A 20,452-nucleotide genomic window follows, 5' to 3' on the forward strand; every position below is an offset into this window, starting at 1 on the left:
ACTCTCCAACTACGGTCTCTTCGCTGCATAAGTTCACTTCACTTCATAGATGAATGGGGTTTTTTTCACCCTGAAGATGGGCCATGCCCGAAAATAATTTGGTGCATTCCATTTATATCTAATATTATTTATTTATTTTGGAAGTGAAGTGAACTTAGGGGCCGTCCGTAAATATCGATGTTTTTTTAGAGACGATATTGGTGCTTCTCTCCCTTGACCCCCCTCCCTCCCCCCAGAAGACGCACATGTACATCTAGATCATGGAATCAATATTTTTGGATGCTCATGAAGTGCCCAGGAATGGATGTTGAGGGTCCGGTGTAGGCGTGAAAATCCCGCCGCACTCACGCAATAGCTGCATCGCCTGGCCTGGGATGGGGGGAGCGAACCGGGTTGGCGCTGCAGTGCTCACAGACATCGTGTACTACTGGTGTAGCCAAAGCGGCTACGCTCGGGCTTGAATTTTTTCAAATCCTTGTTCAGACAGTGAAGACTGGAAACTCTTGTGGAGTTCGTCCGTGTTTGTTCGCACTGCCTCTACGTCTTGAAAAAGGTCTCCTGCAGGCATCGTTCGGCCGATTTCCACAATCAATAGCTCATTCTTTTGCTCTTGAAATTCGCCATGGGCGTACAGCTTCCAATTTTTGATTTTGTTCCTGTGTCGCGAGTTTTAGCTCCGCGAACGGAAGCTGGTTTCACATTTCTTGTATAGCCATTTAGACGTCCGCGTGCAGGGATCGGCGAAACTTCAGATATTTACATCGATATTTTTCTGATGCTCGAAAAGACGCACATGGCTCAAACCCCCTCCCCCCCAGACGCACCAATATCGTCTCTAAAAAAACATCGATATTTACGGACGGCCCCTTATGCAGCGAAGAGACCGTAGTTGGAGAGTTTGAAGTGAGGTACCCTGTAATGACTTGTGTGAATGGCTGCAATGGAGTCTGCGAGTGCTTAGAAAAGTTTACATGTACATTATTACGAAGTAGTGGTGGCGACTTAGGCGATGACTTGTAAGAAAGGGTTTGCTCCCCACACCGGAGCTCGCGCTATTCCGCCGACTTTACTTGACACTTGACTGACTCATGTTATCTAAACCTTCCCAGGCACTCAGTCATGCACCCCGTGCACACCGTCACACAAAAGATCACAGCCTTTTCAGATAAGGAACAAATTATGCATGGTTGAAAAGGAGAGAGAAAATGAGAGAGACGCGAGAGAGAACTGGCTGCGCCAAGAAGAGCGAATGCAAAACCGCTGTCCCTGGCAAAACGTGCGCGTACAAGTGCAGCACAAACGAGACCAGCGTACTACACGCAACAAATAAGGGTAGCGGGACGCAACCTAAAACGATACCAGTCTCCCCAGAAAGGTGCGCTGCTGCGCACAGCCCGCGTATCCATGGAAAACATGGTGCAAAACAAATGCAGAAATGCAGAAGCAAAATAAATAAATAAATCAGAAATTCGAACGACAAACAGTAGTGAGCAGGACGAAGACAGAAAGATCAAAGATGAGGAAAGAAAAGTGTTTGATCTGTCAGTGGGTGCTTGCACCCGATACGGGGTGACAGTAAACCCTGTCAGATAGTGACACGTCGTAGAGTTATTCTGCAGAGGGACTTCACTGAGCAAGAATATAACAAACCACGTAAGTAACTCTAGCAAATCGTGAATAATAATTGTAAATGCATACACAATGTTATCATAAGTATTCGAACACCATAGTTCCCTTTCACCCCTCCACCTGATAACATTGGATGGGGCATACATGTAATGACATACAGCAGGGAAGACAGATGCCTAGCGATAGCGAGCAGGGGGCTGCAGAGAACCACGGGGACGTAATGAATGACCACCAACCAGATGATCAGATGGGGGGGAAATGTCCAAGCAAACCCAACCATCATCATCACCATCATCACGAGGACCATCTACGCGAACATCGCCAACATCAGGCGGGGGCACTAGAGGAGCACATGGCACATCAGGAACAACCAAACCAACATCACGCTTCAAGAGCTCGACATTGACCACCTTTTCCTGACGACGACCTGACTCAGGATGCACACGGCAAATCACAACACTGGCAGGACCAATAACATGTTTAATTGACCAACCAGAATCGAACGGGGGCTGACGTTTCTGGCGACGATCAGGGTTACGCAATAGAACACGATCACCAACAACATACGGACAAGAAGGCGACTCAACAACAGGCGCAGGGGCGTGCTCTGCAACAACCGCCGTCAAATAGTCGTGAACCCGAGCAGCCTTATCACACACACCATCAACCCAAAGAGAGGACGAAAGAGTAGATGGTATACCGTCCACAAATAGAGCACGAGGCTCCCAGCCAAACATAGCACGCATGGGAGAAATCTTCAATTCACTATGCGGACGAGTACGGTAGAAGAAGAGGGGAATCTCTAGCTCGGCTAGCCAATCGGCAGCAGTATCCAACACCTTGCGAATAAGAGTGAGAATAGTACGATTGAATCTCTCGGCGCCACCCTGTGACTGAGGGTGACGGACCGCACCAGTACGAACGCAAACACCAAACACATCCAACAAAGAAGACACAATAGCATTGCGGAACTCATGACCATTGTCGCAACGCACCACACGCGGCGGACCAAACTTCAAACAGAGACGCAGAAATTCCTCTGCAACAGAGCGACCATCATGACGCCGCAAGGGTACCACCTCGACCCAACGGGAAAACATATCGACAACCACTAACACACAATGGTACTGACCGGTCTGGTTGACACCGAGCTCCAGTGTATCGATCTGGACAATGTCCCACGGCTTGACAGGAACGTCATTCTGAACAGCAGGAGCTGGTGGACCACTGCGGGGATTGGCAGCCTGGCAGGCCTGACAATTACGCACATAGGCCTGGCATAGCGAAGACATACCTGGAAAGAAACAAGACTGACACAGAGAACGCCACATAGTTTCCCAATTGCCATGACCTGTATTGGCATGAGCAGCAGTAATCAAAGCGGGAACGGTGGATTGCGGTGCAACAGGAACCAGTACCTCACCGTCGACGGGGTCACGCCAAGTGCGACACAATAGACCATCAATAACACACAACTGCTTACGAAACTTGCAGAACGACGGATCAGAAACAGAGACGTCACGAGACAAATCGCGAATAACGCTCTGGATAGCATCATCAGTAGCTTGACCAGACTTCAACACGTCAAACTCCAATGGATGTGAAAGTGTAGAAGAGGGGGCAGAAGCAGCGACATCAGCAGAAGAACACAACTTCTTAGCATGAGCAACCCACGGCTGCGGAACACGAGTCAGTACATCAGCATGATTCTCAGAACTTGGCACCCATTCCACTGTGACCGAAATACCGGATGCCTCAATCAAATCTGTAAAGATCTGCAGACGACGTTGAACCAAGACATGTTGCAAACCACTAACTCGCACCCGTTCAGTATTGCGCAACACAGCCTGGAGCCAACCAAAGACAGTCTTAGAGTCTGTCTTGAGCACAACAGAAGAGACATTCCAATCAATAGCCAGCTCGAGGCCTTTCAAGGCAGCATTCAACTCAGCAAGATTGATATGACGCCGGTCGTCCTTTGGCCGGAGCCAAGAACGATCTTCCAGGACAGAACCATCACACTCCAAAACAACACCAATAGCAACATCAGAGGCATCGCAATGAACAACAAAACCAGAACCAGTAGAGGAAGAATGCCACGTACCATGAGCAGGATCCTCTCGCACACAGCGATCGGACAGTTCCTGGAGGAACCGCTGTACTTCAGGAGAGACAGGCTTATCCCATGCGGACTGGCCAGACACGAGGCGCTTCAAGAAGCTGCAGGCCGGACGAAGCCAACAGCAGACGGGATAATGGCTGAGCGCCCGACCGCACCAACTGAAGAGTTCCCGCTTCGTAGTCGTGGGTGGAACAGACAGATCAACACCCTGACGACGGGTCCACAAGACTTCACCCGTGGCGCTAGAATGGAGCTGCAAGCCCAGAACACGGGCATCAGGCAATGGCTCTGCAGGCTTGGTCTCAAAACCAAACGCAGCAAGCTGAGAGGACACTTCGGCAGCACGGTCACGCGGCACGTGGATATCATCCACGTAGTTGTCGGCATCGACCACGTCACGCAAGACCCACTTCACTATGATGTCTAGGAACTTGGGGGCAATGGATAGACCGAACGCCATCCGTTCCATCACGTAACGCTGGCCGTCGACGAGGACAACCTGGTATGGCAGCAATGATGGTGCGACATGGACCTGTAAGTAGGCCTTGCGAATGTCCAGGAGAACGTACTCAGATGCAGGTCCAGCCTGCCGCCACTTCCGTAATTTCTCACCACAGGCAGGTGCTTCTGAGCCAGGATGTGAGATGATGCAGGCATTCAGCCTGCGATAGTCCAAGCAAGGGCGAACTGGAGTGGACGACTTGTGCTCCTGGACTTGAGCAAGGAAAGGCAGCACACACTTGGGCTGGCCATGTTGGTCCACATCATACGGCTGCAGCCAGCCGTTGTCAATCCAAGTCCGGACCTCCTGCTGGAACAGGGTCTCCTGCTCATCAGTCAGTTTCGAGCGAGAGTACTCGCCTATGCCACAGCCAACGGGCGACTGAGGCTCGCTCCCACTTTGCCATTTCCAGGTCAGCTCCCATCTCTTACGAGCAGCGTCCCAGCACACTTGGCCATCATCCGTTGCTAGGGTGACATTACCCTCGTCATCTCTGGTAACTGTCACATGCCCATATGGATGGTCATGGGTCGACCTCTCGGGTGGAGCTGCAACTGGGTCAATGGTCTGCGGTTTCGTGCCAAACGTCACACCAGTGAGCACGCCATGATCATACTGGACGTCAACACCGCCCAGTGCGGAAATCAGTTCCAGGCCAATGACCAGATCTGAGCCAACGGCATGCAAATCAGGGACGACGAGAAACCGACTCGTAGTGCATGGCAGATAAACAGCATCATCGAGTCTGGACACCTGCAGCGAAACTTCACCCTGGATAGGCACACTGTTGCCGTCAATAGCCGAAATTGCCAGTTCGGACGGACGGACATCCACATTCAAGGCCTCCACCAGCTGCCGGCTCACCAGGTTGCGGCTGGCGCCGGTGTCCACGACTGCCTTAGGGCGAGCAGACTGTTCTCCCACAGCAATATCCACATGGAGACGCGGCAAAGAGCATGCATTCGCATCAGGCACACAGAGGCATGGATCAGGCGTGCGCTCAGGTGCTGCGGCCTGCACTTCAGACTCCTTTGCACGCCAGGACGTGTCAGACTGCTGGCGGGACTGGCGCCACTTCTTGTACTCCGGACAGTTTGGCTTCACGTGACCTGTCTCATCGCAGAAGAAACAGGTCAAAGCTGGCCGCCCACCACCATTGCCATGACTTCTGTTGCTGCCAGAACTCCGGTTTGCGGGACAATTGCGCGAAATATGTCCAGCCTGATTACAACGAAAACATAAAACATTCCGGCTGCGTTGGGAGCTAGCAGCCGCAGCGCCAACCGGCTCTTTCGGACGAGATGTACCCTCCGCGCTCCGCAAGCGACGGACATACTCAATACAGTCAGATACAGACTCCATGGAACAATTTATTCGCAACTGGCGTTGAAACTCCCAGGGCAAACCAGCAACGAACTGCTCGATGACTACACGGTCTTTGCCGTCACTCGCGACTTTCTGGCCAGCACCAACTAGCAGTTTCTTCAAGTCTGCAGCGTACCCCTCGACGCTCTCATCGGTCCGCAACGTGCGGGCACGAAATTTCTGGAAAGACGCAGCAGGCGTCGTACTGAATGCACTTTTCAAAGTTGCTTTCACCGCATCCGGGTCAGCTTTGTCGGTTGACGAAAGCTCGTCCCACACCAGGTAGGCCTCGTTCTCCAGAAACAACGGTAAATTGTTCATCTTGTCTGTGCTCGAACTCCACTGCTGGAGGTTCGCTAATACTAAAAACTTAGACCAGAAGGCCTCGAAATCATCGCCACTACCACGATAGGGTTTCACAAACGCCTCGATACGCCTGGACATTCTCACAGGGTTTCGGTACCACTTTGTTATCTAAACCTTCCCAGGCCGCGACTCAGTCATGCACCCCGTGCACACCGTCACACAAAAGATCACAGCCTTTTCAGATAAGGAACAAATTATGCATGGTTGAAAAGGAGAGAGAAAATGAGAGAGACGCGAGAGAGAACTGGCTGCGCCAAGAAGAGCGAATGCAAAACCGCTGTCCCTGGCAAAACGTGCGCGTACAAGTGCAGCACAAACGAGACCAGCGTACTACACGCAACAAATAAGGGTAGCGGGACGCAACCTAAAACGATACCAGTCTCCCCAGAAAGGTGCGCTGCTGCGCACAGCCCGCGTATCCATGGAAAACATGGTGCAAAACAAATGCAGAAATGCAGAAGCAAAATAAATAAATAAATCAGAAATTCGAACGACAAACAGTAGTGAGCAGGACGAAGACAGAAAGATCAAAGATGAGGAAAGAAAAGTGTTTGATCTGTCAGTGGGTGCTTGCACCCGATACGGGGTGACAGTAAACCCTGTCAGATAGTGACACGTCGTAGAGTTATTCTGCAGAGGGACTTCACTGAGCAAGAATATAACAAACCACGTAAGTAACTCTAGCAAATCGTGAATAATAATTGTAAATGCATACACAATGTTATCATAAGTATTCGAACACCATAGTTCCCTTTCACTCACGACTCGATGGACTTCTCGTGTGCTCTGGATGGCAGTCGTGAGCCAGTCAAGTGTCAAGTAAAGTCGGCGGAATAGCGCGAGCTCCGGTGTGGGGAGCAAACCCTTTATGTACATTATTATTATTATTATGATTTATTATCAAATTTTTGATAGGGCAATCCCCACAGGCCTAAGGCCTTCTTTACAGGGTACTGTTACTGCACTGTACCGGTACATGTAATGATGTGCTGTATGTACATGTAATGATTGTACTTCGTGTGGTGTCCCGTTGAGTCTTGCCCCGTGATCATGGTGATTGTGCGGACTATGCTATGCTGTCCCCGGGGAAAATTGCGGAAAAAAATCGCAAAAAACGCGGGGAAAAACGCGGCATAATATGGCATAATTTGCGGTGAATTTGCGGTAAATATGCGGTGAATGCGGCAATTTTCAGTGAGTATGTAGTGAAATCAATCAGTTACAAGCAGGGAGTCGTATAGACCCGGGAGGCGACACGCGCATCACTTGTGCACAATCGTAGATCCCGCTAGGACCCGCAGGGTCCGACGTGGAATCGGGGTTACACGAGGAGTGAAGGCGAAGAATGTGACAGTGTGTTTGGCCTCAAATCGCTCTAGTTTTCCATAAATTTCCAGCGGTTTAAAGATAAAAATGCAAATGCACGCCTTGATTGCACCTAGCACCTCTTGCTTTCTTTGGCCTTTTCTGAGCGACCAAAATGATAGTGCAATCAAGAGTAGTGACAGTGAGGGGTGGGTGACACCAGCACAATGGGCGGGAACACACTGTCACATTCTTCGCCTTCACTCCTCGTGTAACCCCGATTCCACGTCGGACCCTGCGGGTCCTAGCGGAATCTACGATTACACTTCGGAGCTTCGGCTTCGAATGTGACAGTGTGACTTTTAAAGTGATCCACCACCTCAACCAAGGCAAGGGCGTAGTCAAGCATTATGCGCGAAGGAGAAGCGCGCATGTGGAGTGAAGGAACAGGCATCTCGCAGAGTGCCTGATATACAGTAAAAATGACGCTATGTATCGAGGATACACCATATGTACAGGTGCCCTTCAAGTCGGAGACATGAAGGGAGAAAAGGGTGACAGTCAATTAAAAACGACTAGCACCGGACACAGATAATAATACTGCGACACCATGGCGAGGCTGTGTCAAAATATGGAATGTCACAGTACTCCTCGAGCCAGGAATGTGGACAAAGAAGTTTGTCCCTTGCAAACCAGGGAAAAAGGAAGGTCTTAGATCTGGAACCCTAGACATTTGTCTTGCGGACGGAGGCAAGGGCGAACACAACACGTACCTTCGGGAGTTGATGTCAGTGGAATACGGACAGACTGCGACGCTCCGAGGTGAACGGGGAGCCTGAGTCAAAATCATCTACATGGGAACGTGCCGCGTCAGACGTTTCCGAGGCAATTGGGATTGGGTCTCCAAGCCTGCAGAACCTCCAGAACATTGATGACACTCCATGTGCTGGCAGGCCAGCAGTAATAGACATCGGGCATCAAATGGGTGGTCGCTACATCAGCCTGGCCAATACTCCAAGAGGCCCTGAACACGTAACTGAAGTGTCGACGAGAGAGGAGAAAGATGCATAGGTAATTGGTCTATACTGCCTCCCTACATCGCACTGGGTGGCTAAGGAGTTGGTCCGACTGCGATGAACTCCAGACCGGACCCACCAACAGCACTTGCTATATGTGGTGAATAGCGCCAACCATCAGGATGAGGCAGAATGGAGGGTGCAGAAGTGCATTCTCCCACTGGTCTGGTCTGCCGGAAGGACCAAGGAAGCCTGGCCCTCGGCCTCAGGATCTGAGCGCTAACTCACATACTGGTCCAGTTAGCGGGTATGGCTGGCCACAAATCGGGCAAGTGGTCTGTACCAATGATGTAACTGTGTACATGGTGTAAGGACCTACCTGTCCAACAGGCAGTTGCAGCTGTCTGCAGACCGTGACGGTCGTGTGGGTCGTGGACGATGCCCCGAACATTGACGGCGACTAGGTGGAGCCAGCGGGGTCGCGCCAATAGTAATAGTTATGTGCTCTTGGTAGCGCTAACAGACACATAGTTATCCAATGTTTCTTTCCTTGGATACGTAAGCAACAGCCATCACATGATCAATCTCGACATGCAAAGGTACTCCCGTTATGCCATGCACTGGGGCTTGCAGACCAAGGCACTCCGCCCACAAGCAGTAGATGAATGGAGTTTAAGTTACTTTAACTCCTGCAGAGTCATGTGGTTATGGGTGGCTGCTGTGCATGGGTCCTGAACTGACGGGCTCTCGTAGCGCAGCGATGGCACCTGTGAGGTGACTGGCTGGCCATCCCCGACTGAAAAGTGACAGACCCAGTAATGGAGACTTGTCAATTGAATCACGAGACCATATATCGAGGTTGCACAGCCAAGGATGTGGAGCTCTATCCTGCAAGCACTATACTGTAATGAATTGATCGACTGTGAAGCTGGACTAGCGGGAACGCCTTCCTCAATTCCGGACACTTCACGTTCAGGCGTCTCAAGTGGCTTGGTGATGGTAGAGATGGTGAGCCTCATACATTCCAGGGGCTGCACCAGCTACAAGCCGGACTTGTGCAGGTTTACTTGGAGCTCGAGATGCTCCAGGAGGCGGATCGTTGCTTGCACTATGGTGTGCCGCAACCAGACCACACACAATAATGAGGCAGATGGCAATGCACATCACTACCTTCACCGCCCATGTCCGGAAAATGCAGACGATCGATGCAGACACTTGGTGCATGTGCGGCGTGAATAACACATGCCGAACGGTAGACATGTGTACCGCCAGCCACTTCCGGATGGCCGGATGGATGCCGGTCGAGTGACACATGTCCTGCATGGCCAAATAGCACATTGCCTCCATGAGGCTGGCAACATCGTCAGTGGCCGTACCGGGTCTCCAGCTTGCAGGGACCTGTGGTGATATAATCGTCATATTCGGGTGCTCACCGATGGTAGAGATGACGCAGGATGCGGAGCCAATGGCTGCTTGGATGGGTCATTTGAACTGGACATAGTTTATATCCGTAGATCTCAGGTATATGTATGGCTTACTCAGCTATTGCACAACATGGTCATGGACCTTGGGAGTGCACAGGACGTCTACGGCAAGACAAGAGTGAATGTACATGGAGGTCATCAAGTTCTTCCTCCATGGTGAGAACACAAAGACATCACATATTCACTGATTTCCTTCTGCGCTAGGAAAGCAGTTTTCTATACAATTATACATAACTCAATCTGCGGACAGCATGCTGTTTCGTTCTTTTTGAACTCATCAGCGCAGCACCGTGAGGAAATGAGGCCGAACCTGTTAGCAATGGAAATAAAAATTTCCAATCAGGCCCGAACGTACCTTGCCAGAGTGCTCAAACTGACAAGTCAGTGAGCTCTGCATAACGCAAACAGCAAAGGCACTACCCCACGCAAGAGCGCTCCACTGCTACAAGAGCAGGAGCGAAATACTCAATCTGCGGACAGCATGCTGTTTCGTTCTTTTTGAACTCATCAGCGCAGCACCGTGAGGAAATGAGGCCGAACCTGTTAGCAATGGAAATAAAAATTTCCAATCAGGCCCGAACGTACCTTGCCAGAGTGCTCAAACTGACAAGTCAGTGAGCTCTGCATAACGCAAACAGCAAAGGCACTACCCCACGCAAGAGCGCTCCACTGCTACAAGAGCAGGAGCGAAATACTCAATCTGCGACTGTATATTTGTTTACAAAGAGGCGTCTTTTCGAGGGTAGAGGGCTCAACACGATGCGGAGCACTATGATGATTTCATTGAGTAAGGAACTCAAAGTTGCAACAAACTCTAAGACCTCCTTGTGCCTGTTGTCTATATACCTGTTCTGTATATATTTTATACGTGAAGTACATTTATGCAAATGTACTCGTCAGACTGGCGTGAATAGCCGCCGGAAAGCTGCAGCGTAATCCCGGGAATCGCAATCACACTGCACGTGTATCCCGCTGGAATGGCCAGTACATGTGAAGCTTCGACATTTGAAAAATTTGAGTTGACTCAGTTTGAGTTGGATATCAAAATAAACTAATTCAGTCTGTTGAGATACTGGATCATTGTGCTTTTGCTTGTGCTTGTCGACGGAAAGAATACTATGTCCGGAGTGTTTGGTGCTTGGATGGCATTCATCCGCTCCGCGATCAGAGTATGACTTCTCGTTCGCAGTTTTGCCTGCAGAGCGGCCCGCAAAAATCACCACGTACAGCTCCATGAACTCCCTCTCCATTGCTGAGTCGAACAAAGATTTCGGCATGATGGGAGAAGTTGGCAGTCTAGAAGTCAAAACTCAAAACTCAAAAGCATGCAGTCAGACTGCAAGAGTAGAGGCTGAAATAAAACGAAAAGACGGAACATGTGCTGCAAGGATATCAAAAGCGCTCCGCGTACCGCCGGAATCTGCATTCCACTGGCCTGCAGAGTGGTGGGAAACCTTTTCCGTGTTTACGTTGGCGGGAACATCACGTGAGCGATTCACCTTGACAACTTTCACATTCCGCTTGTTTTTTTACGCCAGTCTGAACGCGCCCTAAGCGTACCAAGTAAGGCACACCGTGAAAGGCCACCGACAGCCAAGCAGGCTGGTAGTATGGACCATTGGCTGCACCATTACGGGAGTGGCACGACATGCATCCAGCTGCTTCAGCTCGTCTGCCAAGCCCTTGTTGGTAACGAAAGCCTGGTACATCGTGGGTCGGGCACAAGGCACACCTGCATGCAGTACCGGCGTATCCGCCATATCAGTACTAAACAGTAGGAGACTGATCTGGTTGCTAGCTATGGTTGCTAGCTATAATATAAGTAGATTCCTTCTGGGTGCGTAGATATTCCAGGATACGTACGATGAAATGCTATCCACAGTAGTAAATTACAGATATGGTTACTTGGACCTGCCGTTGCACGGAAAGGGCCGCGCTGATATGCACATATCATATGGGCAATGAATTGATTCCAGTTATGGATGCGGCAGTAATCGTGCAAGGCCTTGGCTGGCCAGACCAAAAAAGGGGGTGGTCCCTCGCGGTACCCGAGGTGGGCACTAACTTGAGTAGTGGAAGGCAGTATACCACAAGTCATAGCGTACACAAAGGCAAGTAAGTGTACATGACATTGCACTCTTGGCACTACGCTCAGCAGATAGCTGGAGCGCCCGTGTCCGTACGTGCTCCAGCCACCGAAGGTCAGACTGAGGTATGGCAACAGCAAAAGTGTTATATGCTTCACCACTTCGAGGTTGCTATCACAAAAGGTGCTTGAGCAATAGGAGTGGCAGTACATTGTTGGCACTGCACAAATGGCAACCATTTGATGTTTATTTTTCATTGCTCACAGAGGTGCATCAGCCACCTCTGACATCGTGATTATGCTTCCAGAACCATGTATCTACATACAGGTAAACCTGTCTTAACCGGACGCCCGTGGTGCAGCGGAAACTGGTCTAATATGACATTATTCCACTTGACACAGGGATGTACGTTCGATCCACAGCCCTTTGGTGCAGGAACATTTCCCGGTCAATACGGGATTCTGCTTGGTATAGGAGCAAGCAAACACAGGTAGAACTGTACTTGCGAAACAACAATATGAGCATGGCAGAACGGCATTAAGTTATGGGCGTGACTCTGGGCATGAAACAAAGCACTCGCCGGTGCTTGCAAAGCCACGAGACCATCGTTCATCACCAATGGACTAATGGTTAGAGTGTGGCAAGGCCCCCGACAGGGCCTGCCCACTGGCGTGACGGAAGCCACCATATCTACAATGACCGCACAGTCCACCGACATGGGTGGATGCGACTTAGGCACAGACATTGGAAAGGCACTCCTGCTTTTCATGAAATTGCCCTGACCACACCAGGAAGGCACGACTCAGGGCAAGAAACAAAGCACTCGCTGGTGCTTGCAAACCCACGAGACCATCGTCCATGGATAGTGGATAGAGTGGTTAGAGTGCGGCAAGGCACGCGACAGGGCCTGCCCACTGTAGAGACCATCGTCCATCGACAGTGGACGGATGGTTAGAGTGTAGCAAGGCACGCGACAGGGCCTGCCCACTGGTTCGACCATCGTCCATCCGCAGTGGATGGATGGTTAGAGTGGCTAGAGTGTGGCAAGGCACGCGACAGGGCCTGCTCACTGTCAGGGCTCACCACGACCATACAAAGCGTCAATAACGGTCATTTGGATTTGACCAATCAGCGCACAGCAAAACGGGCTGTTTCTTGCAATTGTGGGGTGTTTTCTGAGTGGAGCTTGGCTGTATTCGTTGGTTTTAGACATTAGGCCATTGTGGATTCGTGTTCAGAAGGTGTGTCTTTGGGGGGTTACCGTCTCGAATTTTTCGATTTGGCCTTCGTTTGGCTGAGATCGGATGGTGAAATCACTCAAACGCGAAGGCGTGCAAACAAGTGAATGAAGAGAAAATTAGAAATCGGGGACGGTAAACCGATAGAGAATTCCAAGACCTTGAAAATGAGCTATCGATGATGAGAATCGGCCAAGGAGAACCGCTGTTCTACTTTTTTGAAGACATCAAGGTCGGCCGTGCGTCGCCGCGCGCACCAACAAAAACTGGCAGCCGTGCGCATATCTGCAAGTGCAACAAGAAAGGGCGGAGGAGACAGCAAGCGTTCCAAGTGAAGAGTTTACCTTCGTGTTGACTCAAGCTAAGGACTCATGCCAGTCAGGGATCATACTAGTCACCTCTCATCATGGTCATGACTAAGGGATTCATTTGTGACAAGGAAACTCCCCACTCGCAGCGTGAAAGCTGCGAGGCCAAACAGAAAAGAGTGTGCCGAGTCGCGATCAGGAAACGCTGAGTTCTACTGACAACATTGGTTAGCTAGGCGCGGCAAATTCTTGTAGATGCCAGGACTCAAGTTCACCAGTACCCCACGGACATATCTTGGTCGACACCCACCAGCGGATTGAGAAAAATGACCAAGATTGCTTGGAGAAAGGACGTCTTCTCCGCGTGTCTTTCTCGACATCAAACAACAAGATTCGCTTCGGCACTGGCCCTTCGCTGTACAGAGTAGACCAGGAAGTCGTAAAATACCGGTATTTTACGACTAGACTGTACATCGCTGTACATCGATGAGCATGAACTCGGGTGCGTAGCCGCTATGACTGCACAAACTCTGGCTTTGGCGGCATTCAAAATGGTGGTCGACGCTTTTTGAATTTTGTATGGTCGTGGTGAGCCCTGACTGTAGACTATCGTCCATGGACAATTGACGTATGGTTAGAGTGCGGCAAGGCACACGACATGGCCTGCCCAGAGGTGTGACCATCGTCCATCGACAGTGGATGGATGGCTAGAGTGTGGCAAGGCACGCGACAGGGCCTGCCCACTGGTGAGACCGTCGTCCATCGACAGTGGACGGATGGTTTGAGTGTGGCAAGACACGCGACAGGGCCCGCCCACTGTCGTGACAGAAGCCGCCGCATATCCGCCATGTCCGCGTCGTCCATCGCTTGGGGTTGGATACCAGTTACTTGTAGGTACAGAGATTGGCAAGGCACTCGTCAGGGCCTGCCCAATGACGTGACGTAAGCCGTTTGTTGATGTTGCTACGCGCTAAGCGCAGAGCCTTGGCAAGGCACTCGAAAGAGCCTGCCGAACTCGTGAAGGCCGCCCTGACCCAACAGGGAAATCGTGACTCGGGGCATGAAACAAGGCACTCGTCGGTGCTTGCAAACCCACGGAACCATCGCAGCGTCGCCATCAGCATTGGCGGCCGAAAAGGCCGAAATTTCCATATCGGCACAAACTAGTTACTTCAGCACGTACCTACACGGACAGCACGACGATCCGGTAGGAACCCTTACTAGTCCTAGGCCTGGACTGCGAGCTTCAGCTTCGGAGTCATCATTACTTGTCATTAGACAATAGACACTGCCATAGCGGCGGTAGAAGACTGAAGTCTCAAGGATACTGGACAAAGGAAAAAGGTAACCTATCCGCAAAGAAGCGAAAGAAAAGGCCAAAGAAAGCAAGAGGTGCTAGGTGCAATCAAGGCGTGCATTTGCATTTTTATCTTTAAACCGCTGGAAATTTATGGAAAACTAGAGCGATTTGAGGCCAAACACACTGTCACATTCGAAGCCGAAGCTCCGAAGTGTAACCATGATCGACTCAACGATTCAAAATTATTACGACCTGCTAGGTGTGGGACAAGTCCGTACATAGGTACAGGTCATAGCGCGCGGGAAATCCATACATAGCGTCGTCTTCGTCCTTTCGCTGAACAATTGTGGTCAGACTTTCGATCTCCATTGCCGAAATACAGCCATCTGTGGCCATCGCTGAGGAGTTCACTAATAAAGGGTCTTGTTCACTGGCTTACTCACTGGCTTTGCACTGCCACTCGAACTCTGAGGCACTTTGACCACCTAAGATGAGGTAATCCTTTCTTTACGAATTGCCTCAATATTTTCTCACCTTTAGGGCAATGAAGTAATTTTTTCCTCGTGACTAACTTCGACCGACCAAGTTGCCCTGTCCCAGTGATCTACAATACTTATATTGCACATTTGTGAAATATTGGACCTATCCAGATAAACGAAATGACTTATTTTCGAAATTACATTTTCCAAAGTTTTCCTTCACAAATAGTCCCAATTTGTTCTCACCTTTAGGGCAATGAAGTAATTTTTTTCCTCGTGACTAACTTCGACCGACCAAGTTGCCCTGTCCCAGTGATCTACAATACTTACATTGCACATTTTGTGAAATATTGGACCTATCCAGATAAACGAAATGACTTTTATTCGAAATTACATTTTCCAAAGTTTTCCTTCACAAATAGTCCCAATTTCTTCTCACCTTTAGGGCAATGAAGTCAATTTTTCTTCAGGACTAACATCGGCTAACAAAGTGGCGCTGTCCCAGTGATCTACAATACTTATAATCATTGCACATGTGAAATATTGGGAGTCACAGAGTGAGGAAATGGCCTAAATTGAAACTTGAACTGTTCTGCCAAGTTTTATGCAGTGAACGCAGGGCGGAGAGCCCGCAAGAGCCATCCCGGAAGATCTTGTGCGCCACCAACCGAACTTTCGGTGAATGTTCACAAGGTTAGAAGCTCGCATAGATAACACACATTGGATGCTAATAGTAATAGTAATACAATGCACTCAGGAATGTGTGCAAATACGACAGAATTAATTCCTAATAAAGTCAACAATAGCTGCCTCAACACAGTGCTATCAACCTTCCTTATTTTCCATATTTGTACGGAAAATCACTACTTCGTCCGCGCTATGGATTTTGAGAAAAATGTACGGAAAATTGAACGGGATTGATCAGTATGTATAAGCATTGCAAGTGCAAGCTGAGCGATGAAAAGAAGAGAACCGAGTGGAAAGAAAACGCTGCAGTGGAGAGTCCTTAGAAAAGACTTAAAAAATATCAATAATATCACTGCACGAGATCATCCTTATAAGTTATAACGTCAGCTGATCGTACTGTGGTTGATTCATACGGCGGTAAATACACACCTGCCTACACACGCTCTCTAAACTGAAAAGTTATTCTGGCACAGAGCTCTCCTTCCCACCACCACCACCATCATCAGTTTGCGTCTGGCGCCTAGTCGATGCAGGGTGAGTGGTGTCCGACATAGCAGGCTGGTACATCAGGTAGCGTATGGCGCATAGCAGATGACACAGCAACAACATAGCTTGATTGCGACGTACCTTTCGTCCCGGCTGGACTCATCAGGCAATCTTCTTCTTAGATGTCTTCACAAGGAGCTTGACTCGGGAGAATGAAGTTGAAGACTCCACTGCAACTGCACTTATGGTTGGTTCATATGGTGGTAAATACACACCTGGCAATATGGGGGTAAATACACGCCTGCCCAGACACGCTCTCTAAACTGCAAAGTTATTCTGGCACAGAGCTCTCCTTCTCACCACCACCACCACCACCATCAGTTCGCGCCTGGCGCCTAGTTGGTACATGGTTAGCGGTATCCGACATAGCAGGCTGGCACATCAGGTAACGCATGGCACATAGAAGATGGCAACGACATAGCTTGATTGCGCGTACATTTCGTTCTCTCGGTTGTGCTGTAGCCTGAAAAAGGAAATAAGACAATGCATCCACATGACAAAGACAAGTAATTACTGTTACAAATAATGCATACTGCTTGATAACAGAGAAAGAAAGTCAGTGGTCACACAAGTTTTTGGTCGTCCCTGAAACGAAGATCGTTCCAGGGGGGGGAGCTAAAATCTCAGTCGACTGACGCTATGCATACACATGTACATGCATGCGATTTTCGTCGTCCATTCATTTCGGAGGGTGGAGAGGAGGCCCGAGTACGAAATGAATGATGTTTTTTTCAGGGATGACTAATCACTTTTGCGATGACCCCTTATTGCATCAATTTACCGTCTGAACTGCGCAATTAAGTCCCACTTTTATTATGTTGGGTCCAGATTTCAAGACTCGTGAAGTTCGAGGCGAAAAGCAGGCCGATGAAGGGACGCCAGTAATTCAGTCTAGTCCGGTGTCATGGAGAGGGGCCGATGAACCGGCAACAAGAGAATTCAATACGCATGCTACTCTTCAGTTCATTGCTGGGGAAGACTACTCAAGGCCACGTCACTCCGGCAATTCAATGTACAAATCAGCAGCAACACTTGCAAACGTATTCCTACCAGCTGACCAGCAAGTTACCAGCCATCAGCTCTTCAAATAAATTCAACTTAACAAAGAGAGGAGATGGACAGATCGGAAAGTATCGTGGCAAGCTCAGGACAACACACGTCCGGCCCTATGTAACAACAGTGGAAAGTGTGTGCCATGGTATATTTTCGAAGGCATATCAAGAACCAGCTAATGTGGACTGGGAGTCCATTTGCATCGTCCGATCAGCTGCTACTAGTGCCGTGAGCCAATGGCAAACACGTTTGACAGAGACTACTACCTCTACTGAATGCAACTTTGGCATGGCAGAGATCTACAAGCACCGTTATCTTATCTATCAATAGAGTTGTATCCTCGTATGACTATGTGAAGTGTGAGGTCGTACTGTACTGCAGACGCGTCTACGACCTGGTTGGAAATGTACGCAACAGTTCCCACCCTCTTGACCAGAGATCGCACACACCCTAGGGTTTTGATGGGTTTGTACGACTCCCAGCTCTTGACTTTTGTTGGGTGTACGAGACGCACGCACAGTTTTCTTAGGGTGAGTACTTTTTCATGTAGTACTGAATGCGGCAAGCAGGACTCGCCCATCCGCCCCTCCCCAAATGGATCTACTCGAATGGTTCCGGAGGTACGGGTGCTCTGGCGGGATTTTACGACATACACAAGCGCGCACACACGCACACAATATCACGCACACACATACACACGAACGCACGCTATGTCGCACGTCTTGGGCATGGCTTCGTGAATACAAATAATAATTTAATGTTACAATTTATAGGATCCAAATGTTAGAGCAGCTTTACAAAACCTACCGTTCAATACCGGATTATCTTGTGACAGCTTCCTTGCAACACCCATGACTTGACCCCACTTCGTCTTGACGTCGGGAAATCGTTCACACCGGAGTTGGGACACGACTCATTGAAATCCAGGTCTATCTGCAGCTGGGAGCAGGACAGAGCTGATGGACGTCAGCAGCGGCTGTAGAACAACCATAAACGAGTCTTCTTTCTCCGCAGTCAGGCGGGACAGCAGCTTTGCAACGCAAGCTTCTTGCCTTCTGTGGGTCTTTAGCGGCTGGGATTCGGAACGCTCTGTAGAAACCATTGAACAAGTACTGCACTCTATCAACCCACAAGTATTTCTTCCAATTCATGATTATTCGCAACTTTTTATGCAGTACGCGCACCGGATATCAGAAGCCGCTAAGTAGCAAGGTTGAAAGTAAGTTTCAAGACAAATTGAAAAATATAATAACATAGAAAATTATAATTCAAACCATACCTGTGGCCCAAGCCAATACAGACTGAGCGTTCACGCGAAGAGAACGTAGATCTACGTCAGCTGAGGTTTCCTTAGGATCAGTAGGTGATTCTTGACCCGGATCTGGCGATCATCAAATGCAACTAATCACTTGGAAAAGTAGTTCATTCTTCTTTTCGAGCTACGATTTCCCACGATCCTATCGATCCTGCACGAGTCCGTTCCCCATGGAGTGCACTCCCAAAGGCCCCATGCCATGGCATAAGTACGCGGAGTAGTTGGTTTATAACTCAGGGCACGCACCGGGGATATCTGAGGGAAAAGTGGGAGAAAGTGCCGCGAGTCAATCATAGTCGGCCCGGAAGGCCTCGTGTCGCCTCCCGGGTCTATACGACTCCCTGGTTACAAGTCTCTGGTGTATAAGGCCGAGTAAAAAAAATTACTAGATGATCGTCCTTTTTTTTGGAAAAATCGGGGAGGGCGGGAGGATTTTATTTTTATTTTTTTACTTTTTACCCTCTCATGCACACAGTGTACACAACAACATCAAGGTTTTTTTTCTCTTTTTTTCTTTTTTTTTCTTTTTTTCTTTTTCTTTCTTCAGCAGATCGATACTGACGTTGTGATATACTACTTACTAGTAGTATGTGGTCCATATAGTAAAGAAAGTATTAAACAAAGCGTGCACATGTTTCCTGCATCCGCGATCGGTAAAAAACCAACGATTTCGGCAAAAACTCACGATTTAAAAAATAAAATATTTCTTGGGGCGCTGACAAAAACTGGGGCGGACGGGGACGATCATCTAGCTTTTTTTTTTACTTGGCCTAAAGCACCCATTATTTGAGTAAAAAGCCGCCACGATGAGACGTTGCATGCTGACCGAAAAGTGCACTGTGTGTACGTGTAGTGCAACAAAAAAGTTCAAAAAACGCGGGAAAATCGCGGAAAACGCGGTCTTTAAAAAAATCGCAAAAAAACGCGGAAAAAAACGCGGCCGCGGAATCGCAATTTTCCCCGGGGACAGGCTATGCTTCTCTTGCTGCACGCTGTCTGATCACATGCGACGTCATCATTATGTGATTTGTTTTCAATCCTCCGCCATGGCAAATAATAATAATTGTGTTTTGTTCGCCCGTAAAATGATTGTACTTCTCATACATAATCATTGTACTAGTACATGACCATGATGACTGTACTTCTCTACAACTAAACGCCAACGCGGCAACGGTACAGATTTACGTGGGCTCTACGTACATTATGTAGATGCATTTGACCAGTCTGTCTGGCTGAATCAGTGAATGAATGCTTACACCTGTCATCGATGCTGTCAAGAGAAATGGCGGATATCCGGATAGTCAGCGTCAATCGTACGTAAACCTGGTGCTAGGACGGAAGACTTCCATTGCTCGCCGGGGGTGCGCGATCACTTCTTTCTCCTTTTCTTTGCCTTTTGGGTGTCTTCCGAACGTCGCTAGGACGAAGCAACGAAGAGGGACCCCATTTTTCTGCGACCAGATTTCGCTCCTCGCCCTAGCCCAGGCGGAATCGTATCTGCCATGATCTGGACTCGACTACGATCATTGCTGCTGGTCCATGCAATCAGCCAATGCGATCAAGCCAGTGCCAGCAGCCACGCCGGGCGCTGTGTATTCTGTAAATGATTATGTAGCTCCTGGACCTGCGACCACTGGCACTGGGTCTCGG

General features: G+C 49.3%; 1 protein-coding gene and 1 long non-coding RNA gene across 2 annotated transcripts; both read right to left on the reverse strand.

Annotated features, from left to right (window-relative positions):
* Positions 1–1,805: 1,805 nt before the first annotated feature.
* LOC135810471 (uncharacterized) lies at positions 1,806–6,062 on the reverse strand. Its single transcript, XM_065323960.1, has one exon. It carries the CDS (start codon positions 6,060–6,062, stop codon positions 1,806–1,808), a length of 4,257 nt encoding a protein of 1,418 aa, XP_065180032.1.
* Positions 6,063–15,880: 9,818 nt separating this feature from the next.
* On the reverse strand, positions 15,881–18,851 carry LOC135809465 (uncharacterized). The gene is made up of 3 exons (XR_010552200.1): positions 18,767–18,851; positions 18,295–18,576; positions 15,881–16,897 (listed from the first exon to the last, which is right to left on the reverse strand). It is a non-coding gene; the product is annotated as an uncharacterized LOC135809465 (long non-coding RNA).
* Positions 18,852–20,452: the final 1,601 nt, after the last annotated feature.

The sequence above is a fragment of the Sycon ciliatum genome, chromosome 2, assembly GCF_964019385.1.
Source record: "Sycon ciliatum chromosome 2, ocSycCili1.1, whole genome shotgun sequence".
NCBI lineage: Eukaryota > Metazoa > Porifera > Calcarea > Leucosolenida > Sycettidae > Sycon > Sycon ciliatum.